We start from the raw sequence: 12,858 nt of genomic DNA on the forward strand, positions 1-12,858 counted from the left end.
GGAACAGATCCGTACCAAGAAACGAGCTCGTTGGCCAAGCACTTTCCAAGCACGGCTAGGTTGGCAGGCCAAGCTCTTGCTAACCTTGGTCCAATCTCGGTATGTCGCCTCGTGGAAAGGGTAAGGCAGAATGGTGTAGCAGTGCATAAGCTCGACTTTCGATGGACCAAGTGAATATCTCAAATCAAAAGCAGTAAGAAACAGAGGCGTCATCTTCATGGTGTCCTAATACGACAAGCAGTTCATCATTCCAGTGTTCTTTGAGCATGCATTTAATTAAACTTGGACACCTCACCCTTTATTTTGACTATCAGGTGAACAGGGCTCTCGAATTTGTGAAAGTTCGCGAGGCACCCCATATACAGTATCAGTTCTTCCTCAGGAAAGAAATGCAATTGCTTTTCTTTGTGAGCTCTTTTGGTCCTAGTGATCAAGGAGTTTTGCTTTTTTTTTTTTACTTTGAAAATCCGCGCACATTGTCCATTGTGGGGAATTTATGCGCTTTAAAATGCCGTGCTCACTGTCCGTGGTGGGAAATACAAGCAACAAACAAAGAATGGTAAGTCGTTGCCTTACGTCGCGAGACAATTGAGTATGTAAATGAGCAACGTCGCAGGAATGTTTTGGTCTCTATCTTGGCACAATGTAGGCTAGCCAGTGCTTGGCAAGTCATTGGCCAAGGAACAGATCCGTATCAAGAAACAACCTTGTTGGCCGATGCTGTACCAACCAAGGCCAGGTATGCGAGCCTGACCACTGCCAAGCTTGGCCCAACCTTTGTTTATTACTTGGGTAGTTGGTTGAAGATTGGGAACACACTGGCTTGCCAAATGTTGGCAAATTGTTGGCCAAGGAACAGATCCGTACCAAGAAACGACGTCGTTGGCCAACCACAAGCCAAGCGTGGCCAGGTTGGCTGGCCAAGCCAGTGCCAAGGTTGGCCCAAGGTTTTCCTGTTGCTTGGGTATACACAGATGGCTCGGTAACCGAAGGTAGTTCGAGCGCGGCTTTCTACATTCCGGATGAAGACCTGGGCCACGGTTTCAAACTCCCCTATACAGTGTCCTCGACAGAAGCCGAACTGTTTGGTATCCTGGCAGCACTGGAGCATATTACAGAATCCGGGCACGGAACGTGGGTCATTCTTACAGACAGCAAGGCATCACTAGATATGTTGTCGTCATCTCGCCCCAGCATAATAAGCGATTTGCATACCATGACGCTTCAAAAATTCAATGAACTCTTCGCCACTGGTTACAACATCACGTTTCAATGGGTCCCTGGCCACGTAGGCGTGTATGGAAATACCCGAGCAGACGCAGTAGCGAGACGCGCTGGGTCTGATGACACTTCGGCCCTGGCACCTCTGCCGCTTACAGCCTCAACATGCCGTCTATACATACGCCGTCGGTGTGCCACATGTGCTCAGCAGTTCCGTGCCGAAACAACGACTTACAACTCATTCCTACGGTCTATCGACCCATTGATGGAGTTCGTCATCACTTGCCACCGCAGCCGTAAAGAAGAATCCCTTCTCCACCGCCTACGTCTCAATGTTGCCCGTACACCCTCACTTCTCTTCAAGATGGGACGGCTAAATTCACCAAACTGTAATGTCTGTGGAGTGGAAGCGGACATCCCACACCAACTCCTGTATTGCCAGCAGCACCTTCAACATAGGGACACCCTCCGTTGCCGTCTGCTCCAGATTGGTTGTAACGACTTTTCGTTGGCCGCTCTTCTTGGCCCCGTCTTGCACCCCAACCAGTGGGCTGTCACTGCCGCTCTCCTCGGTTTTCTCCGAGTCTCAGGACTCGTGAACTGCCTGTAACGTTGTGCTAGTGTTTATTCTCTTCTTTCTTTCTGTTTCTCTTTTCTTTCTTTCTGTTTCTCTTTTCTTTGTTTCTCTTTTCTTTCTTTGTGTCTCTCTTCTCTTTCTTTGTGTCTCTCTTTTCTTTCTTTGTGTTTCTCCTTTCTTTCCTTTCGTTTCTCTTTTCTTTTCCTTTCCTTTCTTTTTGTTTCTTGTTTTCTTTCCCTTTCCTTTCTTTTTGTTTCTTTTCTTTTCCTTCCCTTTCGTTCTGTTTCTTGTTTTCTTTCCCTTTCCTCTCTTTCTGTTGCTTTTTGTTTTTCTTTCTTTCCTCTGTTTCGATCCCCCTTTTTCTTTTTCCTTCCTTTTCTTTTTCGTTTGCCCCTTCCCCCTCTTTTTTTCGGAATAGCAAGCCGGCTCTTTGCCTGGCTAACCTTTCCTTTCTTTTTTTCTTAATAAACATATCCCCCCCCCCCCTCCTTGGCCACTTTAGCCCCAAAGTGGATCTCTGCTTGACCACTTTGGCCTCCAAGTGGATCCTGCTTAAACCACTTTAGCCTTTAAGTGGATCCACTATAACCCACTTCAGCTTCCACTTTGGTTTTCCAACTGGGATGCAAGAGGTTATTGTCTCTGCTCATTTAAAAACGGTCCAAACATGTGGCATAATCCGTTTGAAAACATGACCGAGCCCTGGCTTTTTGAAGTTATACCCGATTACGCTCAATACACCCTGAAGCAAATGACCGACTATCAGGTAGCGCTGTTTCCTCGAGAACTGCTGGACCAGGGGATACCAAATTCCCAATAACCGAAGAAAAGCAGTGAAAGAAACCCTTATTGTAAATACATAAGTATGATTATGAAGAGCGTCAAAATAAAAACATCATGACGATTAAACTGAAAGTCCACACCTGACTCAACACGATTGAACCCAGTCTGGGTTTAGTCACGTGCTGCATTTTTGAAGAAAGTTATAAGTTTTATCCCTGAATTTGGTTAAAAAAATATAACCCGAAAAAGTCAGGCCTAGTTATATTTTTCAGCAAATTTGCGGTATTACGCAATGTTTTTGCTAGAAAATTTGACTGTAATCAGGTTAAACAGTACATGCGCAGGTGACGTGTCATTTTTCTAACAGCTGTGTCATAATTCTTCTGGGCATCGTGATGTCCAACCGGCTGCTTAAGAATGCCACACGCAGCAAAGTGGGCCACAACATAAAATCGTGGCTGAGGCACGCCAAAGAGTGCCACGACAGGACGTCTAGTGGCAAGAGTGGAGGGACTAAATCACAGCAAGAGTGGCAGCTATGTACAGTTTTCTTGCGTGCAAATGTGGAACGCCTGCACAGTGTGCACTGCCTTGATGCATCAGTCATGCTGGTTTTGTACAACTACAAAATGCTTCAAGGGGTGAACATGATGAAAGAATGCGGATTGTAACACTAGGACGGACAAGCACGCACAAACAGCTTAATGTGGGTAACTTAGGCCATGTCTCTCCCGTGTTCTTTCAAAAGATGACTTCCACGGGGAGGTGGGTCTATACAGGGTGTTTCACCAAAAGTCACAAAACATTCTAACTGGCGATGTACCTGCCGGAGGATTGTGGGACTTTCGGCAATTACCTCATCGAAATTTTGGCACCATTGAGGAAGTCTTTGGCCAATTTTTAATTGTGGGAAATTTATTTTGTCAATTGAACTACGAAAATCACCACGCGAAACTTTTTTTAAACAGAAATATGAAGTCCTGCACGGATAACCGCAGACCCAACAAAAACTGCACAATATCGCAACAGAAATAGTCGACAAAAATTTGTGAAAATAAGGCTTCAGCCCTGCTTGCATGATTTTCCCAAAGCAATGTGTGCGAAATGTATGCCTTGAGGAGGAAGTGTCCCTACCTTCATTTGTTTTGCCTTGTCACTATGGCACCATTACTAAACACCACTAAACACCATTCTAGCCCGCCATATTGTCACCACCGTTAAGGTCAGAGCGGGGGAAATAATAATAAAGCAAGAGGCGGGAACCCTTCCTCCTCTCCCCACGTCTTCCGTACGCTGTTCTTAGTGGCAATCGAGCAGGCGGGGCTAAAGTGAAATATTTACCAATTTTCTTAGACTATTTCTGTCGCAATACTGTGCAGTTTTTGTTGGGTATGTGGTTATCCATGGAGGACTTCACATTTCTGTAAAAAAAAAAAAGTGAGGTTCCCTAAGCAATTTTCAAAGTTCGATTGAAAAAAAAAGTTGCATAATTAAAAATTGTCCAAAGCCTTCCTAAATACAGGCAAAGGTTTCCAGAAGGTAATTGCCAAAAGTCCCACAATCCTCCGGCGAGTACGTCGCAAGCTGGAAGTTATCATTTTAGGTGAAACACCCTGTATAGTGGCTAACGTCACTCGCAGCCATCCCAATACAGAATAGCCCGTTCCATGACATGATGCAGAAGGGAGGCCATTACGCTCTTCCGTGTTGATGTGGCGGTGAATATCGTTAGCCACCACTCACTAATCCTGATTCCAAGTGAGGTAATCTTTTTAAAGAGTTTGGGAGAGGCATAGGCTAACACATGTCGGTTAAAGTTGAATGTCGTATGTGCGTGCTTGTCCGTTATACTAGAGTGGAAAACCTCCCCACTTCATCATCACAATATATATGTTGTTGTTGTTGTTGTCCGTTATAGTGTTCCTGTTAGCATGCCTTCACTATAACCAACACTCGGTTGTATACTTAGTTTTTAAGATATGGTAAGAGAACATCGCTCTGCTTTTTCGTCACTCTGCTGCTACGTTGTGGAGCTACCATGCTTTTCAGTCGCCTTTGAACCTCAAGTAAAACTTCACGGCCATTCTTACACGTAACAGCAGGGTGAATACCTGGAACACTGTTCTCTTTTTATAGTAAAATTATTTCCCGTTTGGCAAACACTAATTTTTGTTGGAATAATAATATACCCCAAATTTTTCTTCTACCCTTTTGCTTTGAACACAGTTATAGTGCTCTTCACTAAAGGGACAGTCATGTTTAAGATCTATTTACTCATGTTAAACTTCTGGTTTTTTGCTGCAACTGTTTTTGTGTGCCAGCTCACTATGGTTGAAATAGAATCACCTACTTCATGCCATATTTTTCCAAACATTTACTTTTCTGCAAAAGACTGTTTGCTTCAATCATTTAATTTTGGTGCCCTTTGTTAAAGGGGAAGTAATCATTTATAATGCAAGTTGCAACATTGGGCTTTTGTCTTCTTGCTTGCTGTTTACTTTAGTTTTTTTTCTACATCAGCTGACCATGATTGAGATTGCATTAGCTTGTTCATTTCACGTTTACAAAGCATTTTTAACCAACAACTCTTTTTTTTAAACTTTCCATTCAATGTCCTTCCACCAGTTTGGGATATTCATCATTTCTAATGCAAGGACTCACGTGTAGTTCTTTCATGCTGCAGTTGTTCATGGGGTTTATAGTTTTCGATGTTTGTTTCCAGTTGTTTTATGTGTAAAATGCTCATGATGCACTAGATGCTATGCTCATTGATGTGATATTTTTCAAACCTATATAAAGCATAACGCGACTTCATACTTAACTAGAGCGAATATGTAAATACGTAAGGATTCTGGTTTTAGGTTATGTACTTCAGAATGCAATTGCCATTTGTGTAAGTGGGTTAAATGGCTTGGTGAATCGGCAAGCTGTGCAAGCACCCGTCCTCACATTACAAGTTTTCACTTTAAGTAAGGATGCTTTACTCGTGCGTCTAGTCATATTGTATATGTTGCATACTACATCTGTTATTTACAATAAAGAAGTGTCATTACAATGTGAATTAAGCAACCGTCTTGCGTCATAATGTCTCATTTCCCACAATCAGGAAACCATCTCGGCACGCTTCAGTGCCAACATATTGAACGTTGCTGAACACCTCCCCAACAACACAGAAACGTCCTGCGATCGTCCCGAGGATGTCAACCCCGGGCGACGATGATATCCTCAGGAAGTTATCAACTGGTCCTCCCAGTGTCACCCCCGTGTTAAATTGGGACACCCGGTCATATCACTTGCACATCATCAGGGTGTCAACCTGGAACACTGGCAGGACCTTGTGAGGACGACTTCACCTGCACCCACCTGTACCTGTTTTTTCTGCGTATAATTTATATGAAACCAGACGCAGTCCTGATAACTTCTCTTTTTCCATACATCTTGATTAGCTTCCGCGATACAATCTCACTGTTTGTTTCTAGTACAATTCATAACGGACAACGAGCGCAGCGGTTTAAAAAAAGAGACAGATATATAAAAGACGAAAAAAAAAATCTTGTCAGGGGCGCGAAGTCCGAGAAACCCACTCCGAAAGGTACTAGAATTCTCTTCCGAAGGCAAAACAGACATGTTTATTGCTGATAACGCGATCCTCCGTCCGTACATTCGAGAGTCCTGCTCGCCTGTGACACAAAACGAAGGGTGAGCTATCCATGTTTCTTTCGATTACGCAAAGAAAGAATACTCAAAGTGAGGAATTGATTGAAGTAATACATCCACATCAATGCAAAGTATATGTTTCTTACTCCTTTTGGTTTGAGACGTTCAGGTAGGAGCTTTGAAAGTCAAAAGCAGTGCGACAGAATCGCGCGTTTCTCTCCATTCCACGAGTAATGCGCTCCATTTATCGTAGACATTCATCCTTTTTAGATGCAGATAATTTTACCCTGGACCACCCTTTATTTCAGAAAAATGTCAATCAGGTCCCAGGATCGGCCCAAAAAGAAAACAAATGTGTTTAGGAAGTCTGAACAGGTAAACTAAACAAAGTCATATTTCTCGATGAAAGATGAAAGTCACTGAAAAGGTTAGCCAGCTGTAGGACTCGAACCCACATCTTCTGTATTACCGATTAGATGTGGGTTCGAGTCCTACAGCTGGCTAACTTTTTCAGTGACGTTCATCTTTCACCGTTAATTTCTTAGGCAACTTGAGGCCTTGTATGTGATTGTCCCTTCTATGTTGTTCCAGCCTCAGAACATCAAATCTCCCATGTTTAATATTTCTCGTCCCGCTAGCTACCCACAGGGACCGGCACAGGACGTGCCTGAATGACTCTTCACGGACAGTCTGAAAGTGTTATCCTCAGGACGTCCTGAGGATAACCTCGAAGGACGAGGACACGATGACACTGTGGGGACGTCCTGAGGACCGCGTGTGTTCTTTGGGCTACGATATAGTACGCATATCCCGACAGGTCCATAACATGTCCGTGACACGACCCACACGAAGTCCATAGGATTGCTGTGGGATGTCTTCTGGTAGTCACCGGGATGTGCTATGGATCTCCGCGGGACATGGTGGGATATCCTCTGGATATCTCACATTTCCCGCATGGATATTCATTGAACATCCACTGGACGTCACTGTGTTGTCTGGGCCGTTTCAGGTGCACACGTCTGGGACAGTTTACGACTCTTGTCCTGAACCTCGCGCTCCCTAACTTTCGGGCTAACGCAGCCGCCTTGCGTTCCCTCACTGCTCGGTCATGTTGTCGTCGTGCAGCTATGCGCGTCTGGTTGCTTTTCCCTCGGTGTGCTATACCGTTTGCGTTCTATAGCAGCGTGCCGAGCCCTCCACTCCCTATCTGCAGACGCCGTACGCACTCCTCGTGGACGACAGATAACGTGTGATATACTGACAGCGCTTGTGTACCCCCGCACGAGTGCAGTTTTTGGCGAGGACGCAACTTTCGTCAACGACGCAGCGTTGCTCCTGACATCTTTTCATGTGCTCTCCGATTTGCTTTCCGAGTAAGAAGTCAGGACCTACGACGTCCTTGACACATAAGTTCCCTCATACAGCTATTGTTGTAGAAAATAGCAAACCATCATTTAGGATGACATCGCCCTGTCTCCTGACTTTTTGTGAACGTCGTGGCGTATACATTTTTGTTGCAATTCCTCGACTGTTTTCGGACAGGTGTGGGCACAGTTCCTTGTGAAGCCCAACCCAAGAAGCTCTCACCCCCCTCTTGCTAGGAGTGCCAGTCGTGACGATGTATATACCGTAACGCAAACAGCTGCAATCTCGAAATCACCATCTTTGTGGCTGCTCAGGCTACTCACATTCAGAGTGTCACAAAAACGCGTGCGACCTCAGGTTTTCAACAAAGCTGGACTGAACAGTACGTGATCGCTGGTTCGAAGTAGAGCCCTGCACCATCCGCGGATGGAAGCGGATATCCGCGGATATCCGCAAGATACTTGCGGATTCGGATGAAAATTTATCACTTCCTGCGGTGTGCGGATCGGATGCGGATGACTAGAGGTCGGATGCGGGTCGGATGCGGATGTGAAAGCAGCGGATCGGTAGCGGATCGGATGCGGATATACCGCGTGCTGTAACTTTTCGACCAGCAATTTATTTGTATTGTGCGCCGACAGCGAGTGCATGCTCGGGTTCACCTTTGACCATGCACGGCCAAGACGGGAGAGGAGGCATTCTGGAATCTTGAACCACGCGAGCACCAGCGAGGTAGCGTCCCACGCGTTCCAGAAGTCTCTCTATATCGCGTTTGTTGAAAGGTTTACCTTTGCTTGTCGTCGTGATACCTTCCGTGATAGCATGGAGGCATCCGAAATTATACCAACATGCTTCTTGCGGTGTTTACGCGTCCTTCGAAACGTGCGGATTTTTGCGGATCGGATGCGGATGGTGCGTTTTGCTCAGCGGATCGGATGCGGATGTAAACTGTTGTGTATGCTGCGGATGCGGATCGGACGCGGATAACGTGTGCGCGGATGCGGGTCGGACGCGGTGCCAAAAATCTCATCCGCGCAGGGCTCTATCGAAGCACATGAAGAACGTAGCCTACGTCGCCTTCTACACTCTTAAGTCACAGGTGATGGTGTTGCTGATTTTGAGCAGATGATGGTGGTCTGGTGGTCCAGAAACAGAGCGTCTTCGTTTAAGCACGTACGCTCAGGACCAGTCAAGACGCAGGTGAAAGTGTCATGTTAAGGGGTGCTAGCATGTAGTGCAGGGATCGAAGTGATGCTTGCGATTTGCTACGAAACCAGGCCGAACGCATTTCACTTACAATCAAGATATATGCAAACGGTCAAATAATGGTACGGCCCCTGATCTCAACTTCTCAAGTGCAATACCATTCTAATTGGCATTTCACCCTGATCGTGGCAGCAGAACATCTAAGTTAATAGCGCACGTTCCTCATCATCTGTACTTCATGTTAAAGTTTGCCATGAGTATTGAGATTTCCTGTCCCAGTCCACCATCGAAGTTAAGTCCACCCCACTCCACCACCACCAGACAACATTAAATATAACAACAACAATGATGTTGTAGTGCAATACACGTACCGCGACTATAATTTCGCCAGCAGCGACATTCCGATGGAGGCAAGTTCATATTATTGAACCGATTCGTGAACCGCACCGTTTAGAATTAACCGGTTTGAACAGCTATATATAACCTTGACCAAACGGATAACATTTTCGGTTCGACTCTCTACCCAGGACTGCACGCTGCACTCGTAAGGTTTGGGCGAATGCGTATCGAAGGGCTTGTAATCCTAATGCATACTGCTCCTGACATATTTTTGTTCGGTCCCTTCCGTGCTACACAACAATGCTGGCTTCATGAGTGCTACGCCTTTTTCGTTGCTACTTGTAGAACCCAGTCTCAATGGACGCCCAAAGATACCTTTTGGAGGATAAAGACTACGACGAGGTCTTCGACTTCCCTTACTTGAAAGACGAAACCGTCAAGCGATTCCTCAACAGCCACGGAAGACTGTTCTTCTTGGTGCGGGGCCTTCCAGGTTCCGGAAAGGGTCCCTTGGGAGACTTGCTGAAGAAGCACTACCCACAGAGCGAACTCTATTGGGCAGACTCCATGTTCTTGGGTCCCAATGCTCCAGTACGCACCAAAGTCACTCTTGGGAAGTCTCATGATGTGTGCCGACGCAAGTATGTTTGCCATTATGTTTTGCTACACAAACTGCAACGATCTCTCAGTTATTGAAACATCTTTTGTGCTACCAGTGACAGCTAGAGTATTGTTCTTGTCGTGGGACAACAGAGAAAGGAGAGAGAGAGAGAACGGGAAATGGCTGTCTGGTTAGGTCACTTGGAGGAGGAACGGACTCAAATCCGTGCAGTGCTGTTGGGGTGCCTCAGATATTTGCAGATGAGAAACGATTGCGACAGCGAATAGTTATGTAACCGAACGAAACAGATACACAGGGATACAGTGGGATATTGACATACTTACCTGATGTGTACAGTACCTCTTTCGCGTGGCATCTCGCAGAATGGAGGACTACATGATTAAGAACGTTCCCGTGATAATCAACCGCAACAGCAACATCTGTGTGTGGGAAATTGTGCCGTACTTGCGTCTTGCAGCAAGGTACGGGTACACCGTCATCCTCGCAGAAACCAGCCACAAGATTCGTGCAAAAGCAGAGGTAAGTTTCAATAACGAGTTGCAGGAGAAGGTGGTGATGCTGCTGAAAGGGCACGCCATTGTCGGCCTCACATAGTTGGAGGAGAACTGCCAGCTAGTTGTACCGGCACCCTCTTAGTGTGAGGCACATGGCAAATAAGCCGTTCACTACTCTCTTCTAGGTCAATAATCTCAAGGATGTTTACAAAAAAGAATTATTCGATTGAATCAACTGTTTCTGAATTATGCAGCTGGGGATTTTCGTGAAACACCAGGTGGTGACGGAGGTGTGACGGGGGTGGGGCCGTGCTATTTCCGATTGATTTGCCTGCCGGTGTGGCGGCGTCTTGCTCGCGGGGATCGTGCCTCCTGTGTCGACTTCACAGGGAACTGTGCCGACATTTGTCTCAAAGCGTCTGAGGGAAACCCAGGGAAAACACCTAGACAGCACAGCCGGCGCCGCAATTCGAACCCGGGCGACCTCGGAACTCGCGGTAGAACTCCTGTCAGGAAATTACTACAGCCAGTGGGGTAGGGTAGGGTGCCTCGATAAGTTTTCTGCTGGCGCCCTCTGTGCAGGGTGGGGACAACTGCGTCGTCTGCTTTGGCGTCCGCCATTACGGTGCCAGATCGCTGACTATGCTGTGTTTGGCTGTGCAGGAAATGTCTGATCGGACGAGCGCTTTGGGCAATCTGGAAAGTAGAATGCCAGAGTAATTTTAAACACCAGATCGAGAACTACTTTTGCGCGTATCTGTGGACCAGTATTTTAAGATGAAGGCATAAAAAACAGCGAATGTGCTGTGATTGCGACCACTTGTTTAACCTCTCTTGAGCGGAACATGCATTATGTGCTGCAAACGTATTATTTTTCGCGGCGTACTTATTTTCACAGACCGGCAATCTCGCGATCGAAAAATGTATTTGCGGCAACTTAATTTCGCGATACGGGAGCAGGCTGCTCGTAAACAGGGATGGGGGCAGGTTGCTCGTTGCTTTTGTTCGCGAGTACATATCAATATCGCGAATATCCACACGCTTATAGTAGTCGACAGACTGCAGGGAATTGCGTAAGTTGTCTGGCAAATTGTGTGTTTCCAGCTGACAACTACGTTCTGTGTAGCCTCCAAGCATTAAGTAATTGTTGCCTCACTGAGCAAGACGGCATTTGTCTTACATGGGTAATTTGTGTGCATGAGTTTTTATTTCATGACAAGTCAGAAAGAAACACTAAAACGCAAAATGGAAATACATGGTAGCTGCAAAGCAAATACAATAAAACCCTTTGAGATTTAAATAACAAGCCAAATAATGAAAATAGCTTATCTTAGCCCCTATATACAATACCAACAGGACCAACATTCACACCCTGAACTCAAAGCAGAGAAACCCCTGCACATGTTTTGCTCGCATGCGAAGATAAGTCTCGAGTCGACATGTGCTTAAGATGAATTCTCAGCCTCATATGCGTCAATTAAAGCCTTGTCTACTTTCTGTCTGTGGGCCATGCACTTCTCAAGATATGAAGAAAATTTCTCCAGAAGAAAGTTTGCAATTGTTTGAAATGGTGACAAGTTGAGAATGCCTGTAGTAGAGATGATGCTCTTGAAATATTCTTCACATTGTACAAGGACATTCACGACATCATGTGTGTGATACAGAAAGTTACTCGCTCCCTGTATCTTTTCTTTGAACGTGATCAAATCACCATATTGGCTGTCACTTGTGCCAAGAAGAGCCGCCTTGCATTCAGAACAGTCGTCAACCACTTTCAATACTGTCCGGAGAATGAATCCTCCAAGATAAGAAAGTACGTCACCCTCTGTAACTGAGAGTTCTTCGACAAACAGGTTTTCGACGTCATTGATTCGGTCATCCTCCATTATCGTTGGCTGCATTGGACTCTGCGAGAGGAGGTCAACTAGATATGCACTATCATCATGTTCATAGCTGAGTGCACGTGGGGTATGGAGGAACTGGCTTACACAGACACACTTCAGGCAACACTTCAGGTCATAGGCACTTGGGACGGGCTTTCTGATCCGGATGACTGAAATTAAGTTTTCCAGACAGTCTTGTGTCAGCCTTCCTGTAAGGAAAAACTTATAGCTGTCCTCGGAGAGCAATTGTTCCTGCATCTTGAGCACAACATGTGTCGATATGATGAGACCAGCCTGTGATGGCTTCCAGTGTGGTGTGGAGCCCATTTTCATCCCAAAAATGGTTTCCTTTGCGAGGGTAAGTGTATTCAATGCTTGCGTATATTTGCTCATGTCCAAATGACTTAGAGCAACCACTGGATGGCGTGCGGACATTAAGGTGTACCATCTTGATATGAGAGCCAGGAACCACGCTGTTGCCTCTGCATCTCGAGGGAGATCTCCTTTCTCAATTAGGTAACGTATGCCGGGAGGGGACTCCCTGAACAGTTGTACTGCCACCCCGACTTTCATTTTCGTGATGTGTCCGGTGCTTACATGAACACCAGACAACTTCGGTGCAATCTTCAGTTCACTTCTGCTGTCAAAATCAATGACAGCCTGAATATGCTCCAGCTTCACTTCTCCGCCTGGGAGCTGATTTTCTTGCAC

At 45.8% G+C, this 12,858-nt stretch overlaps 1 protein-coding gene across 1 annotated transcript in view; it reads left to right on the forward strand.

Annotated features, from left to right (window-relative positions):
• The window catches only part of LOC135391631 (2',3'-cyclic-nucleotide 3'-phosphodiesterase-like), a 210,817-nt gene that overhangs the window by 138,932 nt on the left and 59,027 nt on the right, over window positions 1-12,858 (forward strand). The window contains exons 2-4 of the mRNA XM_064621954.1: window positions 6,547-6,613; window positions 9,494-9,789; window positions 10,133-10,289. Coding sequence (XP_064478024.1) covers window positions 6,551-6,613; window positions 9,494-9,789; window positions 10,133-10,289 — 516 coding nt within the window. The 5' untranslated portion in view covers window positions 6,547-6,550. The remainder of the gene's footprint in view (window positions 1-6,546; window positions 6,614-9,493; window positions 9,790-10,132; window positions 10,290-12,858) is intronic.

Source organism: Ornithodoros turicata, chromosome 4 (assembly GCF_037126465.1).
Source record: "Ornithodoros turicata isolate Travis chromosome 4, ASM3712646v1, whole genome shotgun sequence".
Lineage (NCBI taxonomy): Eukaryota > Metazoa > Arthropoda > Arachnida > Ixodida > Argasidae > Ornithodoros > Ornithodoros turicata.